The sequence below is a fragment of the Trichoplusia ni genome, chromosome 5 (genome assembly GCF_003590095.1).
Source record: "Trichoplusia ni isolate ovarian cell line Hi5 chromosome 5, tn1, whole genome shotgun sequence".
Taxonomy (NCBI): Eukaryota; Metazoa; Arthropoda; class Insecta; order Lepidoptera; family Noctuidae; genus Trichoplusia; species Trichoplusia ni.
Window position 1 is genome coordinate 15831029 of NC_039482.1, and position 21151 is coordinate 15852179.

General features: G+C 35.5%; 1 protein-coding gene across 1 annotated transcript in view; it reads left to right on the forward strand.

The window, feature by feature from the left end:
- Window positions 1-21151, forward strand: part of LOC113494070 — a 118125-nt gene that overhangs the window by 22035 nt on the left and 74939 nt on the right. Inside the window, exon 2 of the mRNA XM_026872206.1 lies at window positions 18562-18748. Coding sequence (XP_026728007.1) covers window positions 18572-18748 — 177 coding nt within the window. The 5' untranslated portion in view covers window positions 18562-18571. The remainder of the gene's footprint in view (window positions 1-18561; window positions 18749-21151) is intronic.

The following is a 21151-nucleotide window of genomic DNA, read 5'->3' on the forward strand; positions in this document are numbered from 1 at the left end:
TCACTCGCCTTTTTTGTAGAATACACTAATTTTTTTTTTTTGTGATTGAGGCTAATATTTTAGTTACGAGCTGAGGCTCTGGAATGAAAACTAATGATATTCAATGATCGTCTTTTTAGATCTAGGCATAATACACCATTATCCCCACTTTCCTATAGAATTGGTACAAAAAAGCCCTCCATTTTTCTGTTCTGTTCTGTTTTATTCTGTTGTTAAAGTTGGAAAAGAAAGGAAGCTTGATTGCTTGCTTGTAAAGACTTTTTTCGATTAATGGTATCGGATATTACTTAATTGTTGCAAAATAAACGTCAAAAACATTTATAAATGAAATATAACTGCGTCTGATCTGATCAAGAAATAAGTAAAATGGTTTATAACTTTGTGTTTAGTGGAAACTGGAGATGCACTCTATTAAAGCTGTTTACTAAGTGTTGGTTTATGCGTCCGTTGATTCGTGAATCATTCGTATTAATCCGGCTTCTTCGAGAACTGCTCACTTCTCTCCTGAATCCAAGTTTAGGTTTTGTTTGTTAAGTAGAATTATTTATATTTGAACGAATATTGCGTCGTCGCCGTATCTAGAAGAAAACTGCGTAATATTTGTCAAAATTAAGTTCTAGATGGTTTTTCTGATAAATACGCGACAGTAAGCCGTTGTATCAATTATTTTTTTTACCAATTAAATACTGTTTTATTTTCTTGTCTTGAATTCTAATAGCTTACGATATTTGAAAATATATCTTTAACATTTCAAAAGAACAAGCTGCGTGCATTATTCTTACAAGTCACAACATAAAAAGCGAGTGTTCCATGTATTTCTTATTCTCGTTTCAAACTATTTCGAAAACAGGTCGAAGATATCGCGTTACACACGTAAAGTTCAATGTCTTCGTGTAACGTGTGACGAATCACCTCTAAGTGTTTTCTAAAACGTTTTAAAATTTATTTCAAGCGTTGAATGGTTACCGAGAACCATATTACCGGATGGTAAAATAAAAGTATTGTGCAGTTTGCTTGGGTAAATATTTAAAAACAATTTGCTCTTCACAAGCTGACGCTGATGTCTGGTTCTGCTAGCCGCGGAATGGGAAAATTGACGCATTGTGCAGGTCTTGTTCTGTGTATTGGTTTTTACGGTTGTTGCTGAAACTATTTTCTTGTATTAGTGTTCACGATGGACATATTTCTTCTAGCATTGGATTGGTTTCATACTGTGTTGAAGTTTGAGAGAATATATTTATAAAGGAGAATGCCAAAAGAGCGTTTTATTCAAAGCGCATAATGTAAGCACGCATCGTATGTTCTACAAAAACGTTGTATTTGTTTCATAATTATCAGAAACATTATAGTAGTTACACAAAATATAAACCTCCATGATAATTACAATAATTGAAAAGTACAAAATAATAATCGTGAAAACGGTTGTGGCAATGTTAATTAAGCACATTATTTGTTGTATTAATTGTGAAAGCAATATTTGTAGCCTCGAATACCTGATTGACGAAAATAATTTCAATCGCGTTCGTGTTTTATATGTATGATGGGATTACATTAATTTAAATGGGACAGTTTGACTATTATTCACAATTATTATATAGCTAAATTCAATTGATATCTGTATTGCTCTTTTTGTGAGGACAGGATCGTCGAAAATAGATAAAACCACACCTTCAATTTTCCAGCAATTCAATTAGTCGTTTTTGATAATGATTGCTGTTTTATATCAATCATTTATGTCTTAAAATAGGATGAACGGAACCTCTATCTCCTATTTACCGTTTATTTTAGACACCCCTTGATGTTTGTATACATGCTTCATTCAAGACCTATCCTAGACCTCAGTTTCAGCCTATAAATTGGCATGACAGACATCTATAACGATGCCGGGCACGCCTCTGGTAATGTACTATTGTGGCCTTTATGACCTACTCTATGATATATTAATATATTTACAACGTGCTGGAATGGATTGTAGGATACTCAAGTAAATAATATAATGGTACTTTTCTAGTTGAACGTCAAAACGTGCTATATCGTTTTTAATATAAGATTATTTACCATTGAATAATCAACAGCGTTTGGGAACGGACCAGTATATATTTTATTCCCTCTTTTTACACACAGCTGGCAGTGACAGCGTTGAACATACTTAAAATTACGACTAACACTCGAATGATGTGATGTTCGACACTCAGTTGTGTTAAGTTTAATAATTGTACAAATATTTGTAATAATTGTAGCTAGGTTACTCATACTTGACTGTCCTACATAGATATCACTATCAATATTAAACACATTTAGACACTAAACGAGACCTTGACCACTGGTAATTTCTTTGAGGTAGTACAAGCGATTAGCACAAAATTGACTTATATAAAAAGCGCCTTTTTTTTAAAAAAAAGAAGGAAGTTCTTCCCTGCGTGTAAAGAAATGTGAGTTTTGTGCTAATAGCTGGTACTACCTCAAATAAATTACCAGTGGTAAAGGTTGTACTATCATTATATTACATATTTTAAATATCAGTAGATTTACTTTGAAGATAAATGTTTTTTTCAATCTGATATGTCGATGAAGGTTAATAACGTAAAGAAATCTAGATTTCGAATTGTTATCTAAAATGAGCAAACCACAATTGATCAAGCGTATTGATTAATGCTCGTTCCTCAGATAGAAGAGGGTTTTGTAAAAAATTGTGATGTGTTTATTTAGTTTCAACAAACTTTAAACAAAAAAAATCGTCTAATATTCAAAGAATCTCCTCTCGACTTTGCGAAGGCCACCTATCTGTAACCAAGTTTGTATCTAGACTTAAAGTATACCGTACTAGACCACTTGAATTATATTTCCACTTCTTTTTCCTTCTGAATTCTAACCCGACGCCAATGTCTGTATTCACCACCTACAATTTGTTTACTCGTCTCTATATTGAGTATATTTTGTACCAAGTATAAAATTACCGGTAGTGTTGCAACACGCAGGACGCGCCTCTCCACCGGTGTCACTCGCTAATTGTACTAATCAGAAGATTTACTGTCGTGATTTCCTAACTACTTGACCTACCTGATGCGACCTTCTTTACAAGCAACTTCTTTACTTGCCTTTTTGGCAAGTATATGGAAGGTTTTCCCATTCGTGTAAAGCCCTTAGTGTTTCATTTGTAATATTTATAAAGATTATTCGAAAAAGTATCGAATAGAAAGTATCTCTAATCAGTTCATTCCTTTATGGTAGGTATTGTACATATATCTTAATTAACAAAATATCACAAGAGGAAAGTAAATAAATTGATACATCGCGATCGTTAACCTATCGTCAAGAGCAGTTATGTGGTTATTTTTATTTCCGAAAGACCTAATTTATAAGGACCTATAAACTGAATATCAATGTTTTATGCTTACTTTTTCAATTAATATGTCTGCAAAGTTAACATATTTGTTAATTTAAATATAGATTTCAAAAAGTAAGCTGGTTTATTTCAATATAGAGAAAAGTTCCCCTTAGCCTTGGAGCGAGACTAGCGTAACTAGGTCATTAAGTACTATCATAATAAAGTTTGCAACCTCAAAGCTTTTATTATTAACAAGAAGCTCCGCAAACACGTTTTATACAAAGTCCTTGACCGTCGCAGGCTGAAACTTATTTAGATGGAAGGTAAAACATTTAACACTTAGGTAGTTATGAAAAAGATATCTTGAGTGAAACGACGTGAGATAAAATAATATAACGTTTTTACGTGTTTTATTATAATTGGTATAATTGGTTCGTTTCAAAAATTATTATCCTAAGAATAATGCACGTAAAAGTGTCCATCATAAATAATAAAATATTTACAAAATGAATAATGTATTAGATTTACGCATGATTACTTGTAACTCTTTCTTGACTTTCCTGAGACAAATACAATTCTTAAAATAAATGTCATGTAAAACTAAAATAATATAAAAACAGTTCAGAAAATTCAATTATGTGTAAATTGTGTAGGACCTTCTAATTCTTTAACGATCTTAAACAATAAAGGCTGGACCTCTCAACTTCCACAACCTCTTTCGTTTCATATTTTGGCCAAAGTGGTCTTTAATGAATAGCTGAAGCAAATAAAAGAAACATTTTGTCAGGTTTCCAATTCGCCGTAGTTGCGGTCACGAAACAGGAAGGGTCGCGGTTATCATTGTTTATTGTAAATGGAATGACAGCGTGCCCTACAAACTCCCTAGCAAGTATGCTGGGCCGTTTCTTATTCTACGTCAAGAGCACTTAGAGCGGTGAAGGGTTGGTGAATGTGGGCGTATACAATAGTATTTTGATACTTAAAAAAATTAGATAGGTAAATAGATTTTTAATTTTGCTTCGAATTCACGTCTTATGCAGACAGTTTTGTTAGCGGTAGCATTCGTTATTAGTTTCTATGTTTAAACAAAGGGAGACTGCGAATTAGTATGCGTTAACTAACTATAAGAGAAGGGAAGTAGCCAGATGATAATATGAAAGAATGATAGGTACGTAGAAGATTTTGTTTTTGTGAGTCTAAAAATAGTAAGTCTCTTCGTAGAAATCGGAATGGAAATCTTCCATACCCGATAATTTTAACGCCAAGCTCTTTCCCATAGAAACTCTTCGTAGTTTTAAACAGTATCGTAGTTTTGTATAGTTTACGAAAGTTACATCCCATAAGAATGTCAAATATACTAAATGTGGTTTGTTACATATTATCTAACAGGAAACCTTAGTCAATCTATACCTCTAAAATTAATTAAGACGTCACCAGCGGCAGCGCACGTGTTCCGACAAGCATTTCTTCGAAGTATAACAAAGCCCGAGCGAACAGAAATTGTATAATCTGAAAGCAATAATTAAAACAATAGATTGTTTTTTAAGGGGCGAAAGTTTTTCCAGTCTTTTGTGTACAACTTCGAGGTAGGATGCCGATTGATTTTGTTAGACATCGTTATTTTCCGTTGTTATGAACGCAGAAATATACCTTACCTAACGCTACTTTATTAATTTGAAATATCAAATTTTTATCATTTTTTCGTCACAAATCTCGTCTTCTCTTGATACGGTGAAAAAATTAGACCATTTTATTGAAAAGTATTTTTTTTTCCGAAGAAATTAACCAAAAGCTTAAGCAATACTAACTGGTATCGTGTATTTGTAACGTACGGTCCCCTTAATATACCGTTATGATTTAATTTCATATAATTATACGCATTAATTCGATACGTCATTTAGTTAAGTCGTCAATTAACTGTTCTTTCATTCTTAATTACCTGATAATAATTTATCGGTCGCCCGATTTACTTGGTTTAATTTGAAGAGAGATTATTTATGAATAAGTTTGTTATCATTACTGTTTGGGTGGATAATGGAACATGCTGTTAAAATCAAAAGTAAAGGAGTCACTGGGAATAACTAAATGTCATGTCTTAAAAAACTGTTAGCAGTAAATCACGTTAAGTTTAAGTTTTGTGTTCTATTCCATTCAAACCGTGTCTTACAGATATATCAATAAGTCAATGAAAAAATAAAGTATACAAGAAAAAACGTAGTCGTGAAATATTAACCAAACAAAAATCATGAGCGAGCATAGAAGATTGTTCGACATGATAAATTAGACTTGTTTAATATCAATTGTTTAGCAACACGCGCTGGGTCACGTTGTTTGCCAAGGGTATTAACAGTCCGTGAACTTGATTGATCTTTTGTACATTTCAATATGGGTTTTTTATAGTATTCGTATTGATTTTAAATAAAAAGAGGCCAAAACTCAGAGGCTCTTGTACTGCTGAGGGATATGTTGTGTTCGGAGTTCCACGATCATTGGACGTGTTAGTCTGTGACAGCACTCCAGCCTGGCAGGGAGAATCCGGTATACTCTTCCAACTTTTGTCCAGGGCAGAAGAAGCTCATGCAGCAAATCTATCTTAAAAAGGAACATTTTTTAGTTAGGATGATTATTTAAAACGTTAAATGATCTGTTGTATTTCTTTTAAATAACGTTTCAGGATGAGGAAACGTAAATGACACCTGACAATTAAATTGACAGTTTTGGACACAAGAATGAAACGCTGAAACGAAATTCGTGTTTTACTTGTTTTAGTCTCTCCTGGGATTGTAAAACAATTAATATGTATTTTTTCTAAACTAAACGTGTTTGTTGTTACTTGCCACTTAAGTATTTCAAAAATTTATGTATTCTACAGTCTTAAGTAATTGCGATTATGTGTTCGCATCTTTGTTAATATAAAGAATGTTGTAGGAAAAATATCGATATTAAAAGTATGTTGATGACATTTTCCTTAAGAAACGGAAGCATTCCACGTCACAAATGTTATAATAAATTCTTATATGTAAAGACTTGTGAATTTCCTGCTTTATAGAATCCAGCCATAAATACAAGGGAAGGAACACAGGATGTGGATGCCCGATCACAAATCATTTGATGATGCCATGTATCAAGTTTGTTTTTCACCGCATCGCTCTACTGATCACAAACGACTGTAGAAAATTGAATTATTCTATCAGAACCTCAGACTTGACTATCTTTTTTGCTAGGGAATTTATTAACAGCTTCTTTCATGAATGTTAAACAAATAAGACTCAGTGTTGTTTCTCGTTATAAGGACACATTATTGTAGACCCAATTAGGTACATTTTTATTTTAGAAATGACAATAATTGTTTCTAAATTTCTATTGTTAATCATTGTCATACGAAATAACTTTTTTAGAACGTAATTAGTGTTTTGTATTTATGGCACCCCTTGATTTCACTATTTCGGGGAAAAGATCTCTTTATCATCATTGCCATACGTATCAGCCAGTCTCAGACAAACTGGAACAAGGCCTCGTCCATGGCCCGTCACTGAACTTGAACTTTAGCTCTTCTCCTTCAATCCCTGAAAGTTCTGGTGCTAACTAAATACTAATTGCGGTCTGTTATTTGGAGACAGTGGTGTAAATATCGACGTTATAGATATGTGCGGCCCCGCAGCCGTGCGCTTATCACTGGCTTCAGCCATTACGAGCTAAACAATGTTTACGTGACCGAAATACACGAACGTGCATTATGTATTGTCTATACACTGTACACACACACACATGCTTACACACAGACGTCATTATACAGCTGTCATTGGCAGGTTGTGATCCATATTAATTGTTAGGAAAACCGTTCCAGTCAGTGCCGTGATGAGTATAATATGTACACTCTAACTACTTTAAATTGTACCTATTCCGTACAGTATTTTTACAAACAGTCGCCATGGGCAAGGGCCCATAGGCTACACACTCCAATGACTACACTATTGCCCATCGTTTAGAGTCACAACGAAATTAATTAGACAAATGAATCGAATAATTTAAGAATTAGGTAAATGCGCCATTCAACGCTCCTGCTATTCAAACAATGAGTTTTAGTTTGGAGTGACGTTTTTATAACAAAAACCCACATGTTACACCTGTTCATCGTGACACACGGACTCCTATTCCCATGAATAGCTTACTACTATCTATTTTTGTCTTTGTACAAAATGCTAAAAAGCTAAACGGACTAGCACAAATCAAATATTCATTCGAAAACGTAGAACTGTCGAATGGTGTTCGCCGGATCGATGGTATTTACATCGGATGCACGAACTAACTGCGCTGAATTAAATATTTCTAGCATCGAATGTACGGTATTACGGATGTACAGAACTACAGATTTTACTGTAGCACCCTCTGGGGGTAGGTAGGGTGTATCAGAGTGCGCTCGCTAACAATGTAGTCCTGATTCGATACGAAACGCCCCGGTCCGATTTACATTTCATCGGTGATCGACCATTGTTTTAATGACGGACGATTTTTGTTTTTGTATTCACTGAAGGATCGGGAGGACGTAGGAAGTATGCAATGATAGCAATGAAAACAATATACCATAGTTTCTTCAAATACAAACTAATCGTGAATAGTTTTTTTAACATCTCTACTCTTTACTAGGTAACATGAGTCACACAGTCAGACAGCACGCCCCAATAAAAATCGATTTCATACTCGACAAAAACAAATAATGAATAATATAGAAAAACAAACACGGCATGTAAAATGTAGCTTAATTGACTGTACAAACAGAGAAACTGTTATTTATTTTATTTGTTAGTATTGGTACAGGTTTGACCTACAATTCACTACCAATGTTGATGGAAAATAAATTCAATTTACATTTATTTATTGAAGAGTTATTTTCAAAATTACCGTTGTTTACCTACGTAAATATTATTTCGTAGATCTATTTTATATGACTGATAGGACTGTCACAACCAAAACTTCACAAGTAAAATGTTCCTTATGTAAAAGAAAATCTTTTTGAACCCTACGCATAGTACAGGCCTCACATCTAAACCAAGCGGTAATGTTTCTTTTTTGCCCTACAAAAAGATAACGAAAAATAACAAGTACATATTTATGTAACCGTCCTTTACATTAAAATACTCAGAAGTGAGGAAGCCCGTGGAAAACGGAGGCCTTTCTAACTGAATGTATATCTTATTTACCTTGCCGCCTACTCGATACGATAGTTCGGTTAACATAAGTATTTGGATAACAGAGGAACGTTTAGGGCTGGCACGCTACAGAAACTGTTTTTATTTCGAGGAAATTTCATGTAAAGTGGACTAAAGTCGTAGAACTTTTAGTTTCAGGAAGTAGGGTTACTCAAATTGATATTAATGTGCAATATAACTAAAACATAAAGATCATGTTCTTAAATGCATCTTCTGCATAGGCCTTTCAAGTAGTTCTCTTAGTTGACATACCGAGGCTCAATGTCTCACATTGATCTTTGCTCCCATAGTAAAAATTGCGAAAATACCAAGTAGAAAGGTGCGAAACTCTTACTCGTCGTTGTCGTGAAACCGTGCGTGTGCTGGGATTTCAATTATTTTCCCCTTGCCCATTCATGTTGCTAATAGCCATTTATTGGGCAATCTTATTTCGCTTTCTATTTTGGTAACCCTACAAGAATTAAAAGGGACGTTTTTATAGAAAATAATATTCAAACGAAAGCCCGTTTCGGTGAACAGGCGTGGTCCGTGGGCGGCGGGGGCGGCGGGGTGCCACCACCCCGTGCTTTGTACGCCCGGGGAGAGTTTGATACAAATCGTAGTCATTAATGTATAATAAATATTTATTCTGTTCGAAATTGTTGATGTTCAGGGTATCGTGGGTTCTGTAAATAATAATTTGGATATATAATTTTACTTTATTGGTTTCCAAATATTTCGCCAAGTTGAGTTTAATATTTGGAGCGGTTGTTAAGGATTTTTAGACAGAACATTAAATAATACATTTTCCCTTTAAATAAGTAGCATTGTTCTTTTAATTAAATAGAACTCTGGAAATGTTTTAAGCTTTTATTACTCGAGGTAAATATTTTTATGTTGAAGAGGTGGTTTTTATTTGATAAGGTTTTGATACATGTTTGTACATGCCTGACCATGGCTGGCGCACGTCTAGAAAATAAATAGTAAGCTTTTAGAAAATTCCAATTTCAATAAAAAGCCAGAGATACGCAACCTTCACTCATAACATTAGGGACCTGTTAGTTATACTAACACACTTACCACGGTCGGATTCAGTCATAAAAATTAATAACCATTAGTGACGCTCACAATATTTACCATTCAGATTTGATCGCCGCCTCATACAATATTCAAGATGATTTATCGACTATTAACTAAGCGTTATTTATGAATTAGTTGTAATCGGTAGATAAGGTGATGTTGGATTTATTAATTTCAAGATGTATACGCTAAGTTATAAGTTGCGTACAAGAGCTGACTTAAGTCTCAGATACCAGAAAAATTTCCAGCCACTTGGCTTGGTACGAAGGCACTCAATTTGTTGAAGACTTTTAGTCTGTTATGGTATCAACTTCCAGTGGCCAGAAATCGCGAAAACGGCGAAGGCCTTTGCCCAGCTGTGGGATCTGAATCTGACGCAGCCTGTATAAAGTAAGGTATCAGATTATATCTGTTATTTTCTTGTCGGGATAGAACTATACACGAATACTTATAATTAAATAACATTTGTATACTACTCTGTTGAATGAGAAACCTACCCTAAAGCCAGCCTAATTATGGACCTTGTCCAATTCCCTAATTAGTCGCGCGTTGAAACCAAATCCCTACGTAACAAGAAACTCGCTGTATAGCTAGCATATTACCAAAACTGTGCGTGATAGGCTTAATATATTAATCTAAATCGAAATGTTATTACTGCGTAACACAAAATGTGTTAGAAATCTAAATAGTTTATTTGATGTCACTGGCATACAAGTTAATGGAACAAACTCATTCGTAGGTTTCATGTAGTGGGATCGCTGTGTGGATATTTACAATAGGGATGGCGATTGGGTGTAAAAAGTAAAAGTCGTTTTAGTACGTCAAATATTACGTGGATTTTTGCCTTTTAATCGGGAAATTGAGAATTGACAAAGCTACGTCGTTCAATGTCTGTGACGTAACGACTTCGCAAAATGTATACACAGAAGTGACGTAAGTTACGTTTAGTGCAATTTGATCAATTTATATTTGCTTAATACAAGAAAAAAATCGTATTCATTATTAATTATTAAACTATGTTCCTGTCAGACTGTGATAAAGAAGAAAAAAGTCTTCATTCGTCTTAGTTGGTAAGGAAGTCAGGGTGTGTTTCTAGCCATCCATTGAACATACATACATACATAATCATAGACAAGACAAACATAGAATAGCTAATAGGTCTATAGGTAGGTAAATATACCTCTCTCGAGCTACGGCCATGCCAGGCGCTTACTCACTGTGCCAATCGAAATTTAACTAAACAGACATTCAATATTGAAATACGATTATGTAAATCCAGTTTGTCTGTTATAAAACGATAAAGCTAAAATGAATACATTTGGACATGACGATGTTGCCAACCAGTTCTGTTAATTGTTTTATAAAACTTCCAATATTTACCAGTGTAATGTATTCACTGTGTATGCCAACTTTTATAAAGGCTTCAATTTACCTACTTGTATGCAATGTAATGTTTATAATTTTGGTCCTTGTGACCTGAAAAGGACCAGATCATATTTTACGTATGACAAGGTATCATTACCACAAATTGATTTTATCACCGTTTTTGACGTATTTCTTGGCCTTCGTGTTTAACCTGCACGTGTCATTTCCAGACTAAAACCGGGAGGCCTCTTTCGGCATAGCAAATCGTCTTGCTAATATTGCCCAAGCTGTGCCTTCGTAAATATTGAGAGGTCATGATTGACGTCTGTCTTGGTATTGACTCCAATTTGGTGGTGCCATTAAATGGTTATAAATATCGGCCTTGAATCGGATAAAACCGGTTTCGGCAACAGCTGATGTATTATCAATTATCTAGAACTAGATACTGTTGTTATTGTAAAATGTAACAAGATCAGAATATTAAATAAAGTACCTATTCTGTAAATATAATATGAACTCGTTTATTGATATTCGTGGTATATGTAGGTTTCTTTCGAAAGTTGTTATGGGACGATGCACGTCCAAATTGCGAAGCTAGTTTCCCTTTAAGGTAGAATTCAGGTTTTTACGTCCGATTAAATGCGCCCAAAAAGATTTTGTGTTGACAGCAATTAAATGAGAATTCAATATAATTGTCCAATTATAACGCTGGTAACGGGAACGAAGATGAAATATGTTCGGGAATGTTTTTGTTACTTTTATACTACCATACAAACGGTAAATCACATTTTTTTGGCCTGATGATGGCGTGTCCCTACCTAACCTACCTTCTATATCATGATAAAATTATCAAATAAAATATCACATAAAAATATCATGATTACAAAACTTACGGCCATATTTCAGTAGTCCTAAAATATCATCCTGTATCACGAGGTTACCTAAATAAACATAGCATTAAACCCATGACTATTTATTGGTCTGTAGTCTGAGTTCCGCGCTGAAATAGTGTAACTGTATATATTCGTGCAGCCCAGACCCCTCTAGAGGGTGGCAGCCAAAAATCCCACATACATATAATATAGACATGGTCAGAGCAGACGAGCCGACATAACCACGCCGCCGTCACAAAGGGCCGGCAATTAGACCCGGCACGTCACTCGTATCGATCCGATTGTCCGTCCGTCATTGTGATCCGACGTGTTTGCGTATCTGCGCGCCTGGTACCTATACAGCAGGTACATGCTACATACATAATATAAAAACGAGTAATATGTATGAAATGTATGGTGTTCATGGGATGGGGGAAATGTCTGGCAGTGTCGATTTCACCTCTTTAATTGGAATGCTTGTATTGAAAACACGAAAATTTAACGCGGACGTTTCTATTGAAACAAATGTATATGTATTTATTTCACGTGATTGATAGATATCATTGCTGTAAATTCTCATAGTTATTCTACTCGCCTAAAAGGACCAAACGAACTTTGAACTTAGTGAGGTCTTTAGTTACATGATAAACATGATACGACTAAAGGTTAAGGGCTAAGTGTTGATGACCGGCTGTCGTAGTCTGTAATCATCAATCTCATAATTATTACGTGCTCTGTTCTCTCAGCCGATCTTAAACGCAGTGTTCCTAACGACCGATAATTGTGACGGCTAGTTTGAACGCCCACAAACTGTACACGTTCGCGTTCTAAAGTGATAATTGTATAAGAGTATTTAACAGAGCCATTTACATAGTTATTTGAGTGGCTATCAATTAAATTGTAGGTAAAAAGAAAATATAGAACTAAACATAGTAAAAGATAGGTATCTGTATTCCACACCTGTCTATTCAGACGTTGTTATGAAAAGGAAAGTGATGTAACAAGGAGGGTCGTCTTGATTATAAACGATACGAAGTGTATTGTTTTTAATAGACTTGAAATGGAAATATGTCTTACTATTATACAGTTGTCTTTCTAGATATGAAATTTTTAGGGATGTTGTTTAATTTGAGGTTAGGATAATTTTATCGATTATTAGGTTGTAAATAAAATTTAAAAAAATACCATTTTATATTCAAGCAAAAATCTCTTAATGTTTGTCATTATATTCATTATTGCGAGATATACATTTAACTCGCTTTAATCTAAAAAAGTATTATAAAACAAACTTTAACAATATTTCATTGTGCACTCCCAGGATGGCAAGGAAATTGAATTAATTTAGCCGTGAATGTAATAAACAAATCTAGTTAGTTCGCCCTAGTCGCGCGACCGACTAACTCATTTATCTAAGATGATTAATAAACTTACTTTGATGAGATTATGTGTGTCGCTTTGACTGATTAGTACGTTGCTAGTATTTCTCGTTACATTTTAATTTATATAACCGTACTTTTATAAATGCGATACAGTTTATTCAGTGTTCATATATGTATTTTTTTCTATTGCCTGCTTGTGATTTACTTAATGCCTATTTAAATTAGAAGGTCTTTGTGTGTGATAAGATTTTGACAGACCAGCTTATTACTAAAGTGAATAATAATATTTTTTCATATTAATATTATCTAATTCTCATTGTACTTGTATATCAGGTAAAAGGACCCACAACTATCTCTGCTCGTGGCTAAGCTATAACCGCATAAGTGATTCGATCACAGGTTAAGTTATGCTTAACGCAGTTGGTCCGTGGATGGGTGACCATCTTTGTCATAACGACTTCCTCCGTGTTTCGGAAGGCACGTTAAATTGTGGGTCCCGGCTGTTATTCCTACATCTTTGATAGTCGTTACAGATAGTCAGAAGCTGAAAAGTCTGACAGCCAGTCTAACCAAGGGGTATCGTGTTGCCCAGGTTACTGGGTTGAGGAGGTCAGATAGGCAGTCGCTCCTTGTAAAACACTGGTACTTAGCTGAAACCGGTTGGACTGGTAGCCGACCTCAACATAGTTGGGAAAAGGCTAGGCCGATGAACTATCTCTGCAGTGTTACATTTTTTTTATAAAGACATTGATATCTTAAAAAGAATAAGGAACTGTAAAATGCTTTCTCTAACAATTGTGTTTTATTATTGTGAGTTTTCCTTTACCGGTTTCTGCTTAAAACATCATTTAATAATATTTTTCTTTCTCTACGTATTTCAATTATAGTCCATTCTCTCTTTATATTAACTGAAGCATTTACCTTTATTTAAAAGTCTCAAAGCAATTGTCAGGAATTTTAATATTAAGACATTTAAGAAGTTGTCAAGTAAAATCTTTCGTTTATAATTAATTTCGTAGAAAAGGAAGTGTTCGCTTGAGGGTTTAAGTGTAACTAATGAAATTCTTACTAAGCTCCCACGATTGCGTAGAATGTTTACTGATAAGGAAATATGTAATGTTATTTCACAGTACTTACGATATGCTTGAACTGCACCATTTTTTATTTACGTGTATGAGACTTGGTTTCGGTCGTTTTTCTAAGAATCTTAATGATGAAAGAATAATATGTTACTTGTATATTTCAACGGTCCTTATAAATGTACCTAAACAGCATACCGAATGACGTCATGAAATACAAACTTCCTTATTTCATCAAAAACTGTCGACGTTTTATGATCAAATTTAATCGTTTTCTTAATGTTCTTACAACAACCTTTGTATAAAGATCCCATTCTAGACAAGGGTTAAACAATCGTATTTAAAAATAAGGGGCATTGTTCAAACATGTCGTTATCAGCAGCACACAGGCTTGGACACGGCTCTCAGAGGGCTCCATTCGAACCGGCCCACTTAACCCTTGCTTAATCCTATAGGATTTGTGCTAATCAGTGTTCCGTGTTTACTCTGCGCGATCACTAATTTGAATAGCTAAATATATAATGTAGTGTAACAGATAATGTAGTTTAGTCTTAGTTACTACAAAAGTCAACTACCTATATCAAATTTAAAGTGTATTCATAATTCCAACTCATTTGATGAAAACTTTCATACTGCACGTTGATTTAAAAAGGCAATTATAAGTTAAACCAATTTTCGTGTAATCTACCGAACAATAAAGCTAAGGTTCTTCAATTACTGTTTTTATAACTGACATGAGTGATCGTCTTACATAAGACAGCTCCTAGAAACTACTCAAATAACATAACATCATTAACCGGCTCAATTTCCAATAACAAATACCGTAAGCATTATTACTATGACAAAAAAATCTAGGCCAGCACATCCACGGTTCATTGTACTTGGTACACGTCACTTTGTTTTCGCACTTTCGTGGCATGCCGACGTCAGCTGGATCGATCGGAGCGTAGGATGGCATAGGTAGAAGGTACAGAATGTCTGCTACGTTTCTGGCACCGGTGGCAACACGTCACGCCGCTGGACACGGCAGAGGTGTGCGCCCCACGCGCCCCAAACGACATAATATGTCAAACAACGTGACGACACTTTTTCCCGATTCGTTCTGTACCTCTGTAACTATGTTCCTACGTCAGATTCTTTGCACACTTTCGATTTACTGTTGACGTCAGCCAATTGAATATTGACGCCATAATATACATGATCATATGAGCTTGTGATTGACTTTTATAGTTCCGATGGTCTTAGTATTTGGCTGTCTTATTAAATTGTGTCGTGTAGAATGCAGTTTGTGTAGTACATAACATATTTACATTGTTCTTGATAAAACTGGATTGCTTGTTGTGGCCCCAAAGCTGCTCTAAACAGTAAATCTTACGAAGAGTGATCTATCTCAGATCACACTGGGCACCTTAGCCCTGTGTGAGTCATTAGCCGCGATGCGACACGTTTGCGTTGTAATACGCAATTAAATATTCATTAATGTACTATGATTATCGCGGCGCAGCTGATTTCTATGGGGTCGGGGACACGGGACCTATAATTTGGCTGCAAAGTACCGGAGTTCCACGCATACACCCCATTAGCTAGGCTTATATTCCCATCGTCGTTAGAGAATTCATTCTAATTTCTAATTGAAAACATAGCTTCAATTTGCTTTGAAGCTGACCACGCCTTTTGTAAATAATTAAATTATAAACTTATCTTTGTGACATAAAAAAATATCTTACATTTTCGTGTACCGAATTATGTTAAATGAAAACCCAATTATTATAATTTTGCTTGTCGGAGGGACGCCCTCGGGGACTTGTACCCAAGATGGGTTCGAATTTTAGGTCGAATAACAGTATAATTAAGTATTAGCGGCCTGAAGATATGAGTGCCCGTGATCACCGGACCGTAGAGGTTACGTCGATATTATCGCCGTTTTATATTAAAACCAACCCTTACGATATGCGACAATTATTCGCATATCGTAAGGGTTCATTTATTATCCGTTCAGTAAAGTTGATTGTATTTGAAATTAACTTAAAAAAGAGTTTAACGACCTAACTGTCATATAAATCGATCCATGATGAACGGCTTTTGTGTGACAAATCAATTTAATAGAACATTTATTATTCGCAGCTCGTAGTGTCTGCCTTCCCTTTTTCTAAGTTATTTGTAGGTCATCCTTCATTAATTATTATGGGCAGAATTCCAAGCGGAATCACCTGAAGTCACGTACCGTGTAGACGTGCCGAGTTTAAAAATTTCAAATGACGCATAATTAAAGACGAGTTTCTACGTTTCTAGTCCTCTATTCAAACCGTTTGCGGCGCACAGCTGGACTCGAGCCCCTCTTTAAAGGGGTTAATGGGAAGGCCCATGTTTACTTAGTTATCATCATCTCTAATGACGTAGCCACTAATTAATGACCTATACAACCTAAAGTTTCGTAGGTAGGCACATGTCGCAAGCCCCGTATCGTCGATTGTGTAATTAAATCGATTGACTCTTGACTCCTATAGAAAGACGGGTCTATTATTTGCCTTGAACCAAATGGCCGTCAAAACGATCGTATTATTGAAATCAGTTAGTTTTCGTCGTTGATTAACTGTAGCGATATGGTAACAGTTTACATCGTTAGGGTTTAATCGGCCACGTGTGAGTCACGCTCGTGTACGTTTCGGGAATGTCTGAATACTTCAGGATATTGCTTTCAACGACAACTCATAGGTGATATTTTTATAAATATATTTGACTATGTTTTATTTCTATTGTCTATAACTGTTTGCTGCGTATGAAATTACATAACGATTTTTGGTAAATTGTTTCAATGTTAGCATCACGATGCTAATTTACATAGTTTTACAACACCATCTTATGGCGCGATTTTGAATAACTATTTTAACTTAAGTGTAGATCGTAAAAATAATGGACGTTGAATGCAAAAATAATACTCTTGCTTCATCGTCGGAATAGCATTACATTCACTACGTCCGTACATTTCCCGACTAAACGAAGGGGTTTATTCTAAAAACTGTTTGATATTCACAAGTGTTACCTTAATAGTCCTCGTATAAACGTTGGCAGTCCGCCAGGGTTTACTTTCCGATTAGATTTTCACGGCCTTTAGATGTCTAGAATTGTTGATTGTGGTTCTCGCTGCACATCGATATTACCGAGAACTTAAATCAAATTAGTTTCAGTATGTATTTTGTTTAGTATATATGTTTCCTAATCAGATCATCAAACAACACAAGCAAACGGAACTTTTATTAGAACTTACAAAGTATTTTTGCAAATTAAATTTCCGCTACTACGCTTTTCGCGGCACGTACACCGAACTGCACGGTTACATTAACCCGGATTTATAATCACATAATTATAATACATATTAAATTAATGTGGGGGTTTTAATGAGTACGGATGGCTATCGTGGAGAGGAAACACTCGAGTTTTTCTTAGTAGCCCGGCTTGATTCCAAGAAGGTCTTAATGATACTTTCGTTACGGTCGTGAGTCGTGACCTACATTGGTAACGTCAAAACATTTCCTATTGGTCTTGCCTGCTCGGATCACTCCTTATAACGTAACGGGTTCTTCATGTTATTAAGTAGTTTTCACGTGGGAATCACAGCTTCTGTATTTGAACAAGTAATGTTGGTAACAAACACGTTGACTATATTTGACTGTTCAAGTTTCGCTCGAAGAATTCAGACATCTTTGTGGTTCATATTTACTATCTGTACTTGCACTTCTTATTATGACATTGATTGTATTTTTGACCAAGCTATTCATAGAACATAGCCCTCAGCACCATTTTACCATATTCTCTGATTAATTCAGGCATGTAAACATTAATTAAATACATAATTTAAATGAAGCTTAATTAAGTATTTAATTCCTGTAAACTTTACCAATCCGGTACAGTGTGAAATTGGTTTGTTGTCATTATTTTAATTACTTTGGTTGATATTTCTGTATGTAGTAATTAAAAATATCAGGCTTGTCGGTTTTGATCTCGCAATGTTATGCATTTTAACAAAGTAGAGAATCGTCGAAAAAGTTTGAGCTGATGGAACGTCTCATCTGCGCCTCTACTTATGATTTGCATTGCGAGTTTAACCTGAATTATATATGCAATGCCATTTATAAAACTCCCTGTCGCCATCTTACGTCTGCGCTGTCTGGTCTGCACTTTTAATTTTTGCTATTGTCCTAAAACGGATATCTTTTTTGAGTGTTCGTTATGACGTTGTGAATAACCTTATTTTTGTTATTGTTTCAGCTGGGCGGGTATGGAGAAGGCGAAGGCGTACATAAAGAGCTCGCTGGCGTCGAAGCCGGCGTCGCCGTGCGCGTCGCGCGAGAAGCCGGCGGCGCCCGCGCAGCAGGACGAGCCGCGCGTGTGCTTCGTGTGCGGCGGCGCCGGGTTCAGCGACCACTACACCGTCAGGGTCAAGCCCGACACACAGGTGATGACACTACCCCAATCACCCACTATAGTCCAACATACATGAAACCGAAGGAGCCTCTAATGAAATAAGAATTAGGACATCAAGTCTCCTGATCCAATCAAGCCAATCAATGATCGAATGTATATCGACCAGTTAGTCTCGACAGGTCCGCTTCGTAACCTTTAAAAGTTTCAAGTTGTTTTTTTTTTAATTCTTTAGTAAAAGTTTTAGGCGCTTAGATTTGATGAAATAGGAATATTCAAGCAAACAATATCGCATTGACTGCAATTTTATTGTATGTACCCCTGGAAGTAAACGAGAGCGGGAGCATTGATTGACGTTGACCAGTGATTGACGGAAGCTTTTTGGTTCAGTCGATTTAAATCCTCTAGATATGTATATAACCAGTCACCTCTTCCGAGGGAGTTTTCCATCTTGGACTGTGGGTTGTTTACATGTATATTGCATATCTCGTAGTCGTATGTTCTAGCAAGGCATGCTCATCAGTATAATTGCACTCCCTCAACATGGAGAGATCCTGTTTACCATCAGCACAACAACAAGTCATAACACATCCATCACTCGGGAGCGATGTCTTGACGTTCAGAACGACATTGTCACACAATTCGCGTCCCATTACGCCGACTCATGTGCTGGGTGCGCCGCTGTACCGCTTCTAACCGGATGCCAATTGCTGGAGCGCATAAAGCGATTGACATTTGACACGTAATAATGTCCGAGCAAGCAGGCGCTCTATTTATTACATTGATGGTCCTTAATTTATGTATGCCTGTGTTTTTAATAAAGGCTTGTTTATACGAGGCTAGAAATATCGTGCGAGTTGCCGGCAATGATGTCTGTTTTGATGCCAGAGCGTCGCGGGTCCGCAATGTTTAACAATAGACCGATATTTCTCACTTCGTCTCAATGAGCCTCGAGTGTCACGTAGAGGTTTAAGTATCGTTAAGTATTGGTGACATAACATGTTATCTAACTTAAGTTGGTCGTTATTTTATTACCATTTAAACATTCTAGAGCCACGTCGCGCATCATTTTTAAACAAGAATCCTAGCTATTCGACTGCAGCTAGTAGGAAATACAAGATAAAATCTACAAGCCCTAAGATACAGTCATGTGGATTAAAGATACGCCCGGTTGCTAAGCAACAATGCTCCGTCCTACACAATATTTTGTATTCAAAATATATTTTAAGCTATTAAGAAAACAATTTTTAGAATACATTAAAATTTATCAGAACTCCATAATACATTGGGTTATTCATCATTAAATAAACATTAAAACTTCTGTGAAATATGGTAATAATTTACTCATACATATGAATTACGATAGAGCAAGATTACATTATTATAATATATTGGACTATCAAATACCAAAATATATGCATTTAGATTGTGTAAATATTCTTATGGTAATGTTGGATGGCGCATAATATGACCTAATTCTTATAAAATGGTCAAGCAAGTTATTTTTGACTGGAGTTATTCCTCTAAATAGTTGTGGTTTTTTCTCTAGCATATAAAACAATTACACCTAGTATGAATGAGACGAATCAACACGATAGTTGGTTTGAAGATATACTTTACCTAAGGTTTTAGCCGATCACAAAAATATAATCGAAGCGAATTTATGCCCTCGAAAGTTAGTCTAAAGTACCAAAAAGTCTCCGATACCTTAGACAATCCATTTCCGCATAGTTAGTCCTTAGTATAGTAAACTGAAGTTACTTTATTTTACAAATGAAAAACTAGTCTCAAGTCAACACCTTTCAATGCCTAAAACAGAATTGTTTTGACCGATTCCATCAAATAAAAATCAAAAGAACTTCCAACTTGATGATCGCAGGATGACGGTAATGTTATCGATTCTCGCCCACGTTAATGTAAATATAGATCTATTCAGGTTTCCTACTCAAAATACACCAATAGATTGGTACTTGATGAACTACTGCCTACCTATGTACCTGAGACAAAAGGGGTTTACAAGAGCGGTCGAGTTAACTATTCTTTTAGAAAACCATCGAAAACACAAGGAATTGCATAATACCATCTTATGATCATAATAAGTTAGGTTTAAGTGACTCCTAGCAGCAGTTGTGTATCCTAACAATATTATGAATGTGTTAAATATATGTGGGTTTAATCACAACATAAATGAAATTGATAGATACTTAGTTAGACCATGACCTAGATTAGTACATTGTGCTTTCGCGTAGGTTCATTCCGGAGCGATTTGTTGGGTTCAAAGTGTTTATTCCTAAAGCATCTTAGATGCAGATGCAGATTGAAGAAGCCGATGGAATTTCATTTATTCGTTTACACCTTCTGCTACATTAGAATAGATTCCGTCCGTAGCAACTTGATCTGTACCTATCACCTCAATGCCTCCGGGATTGCAATGTAC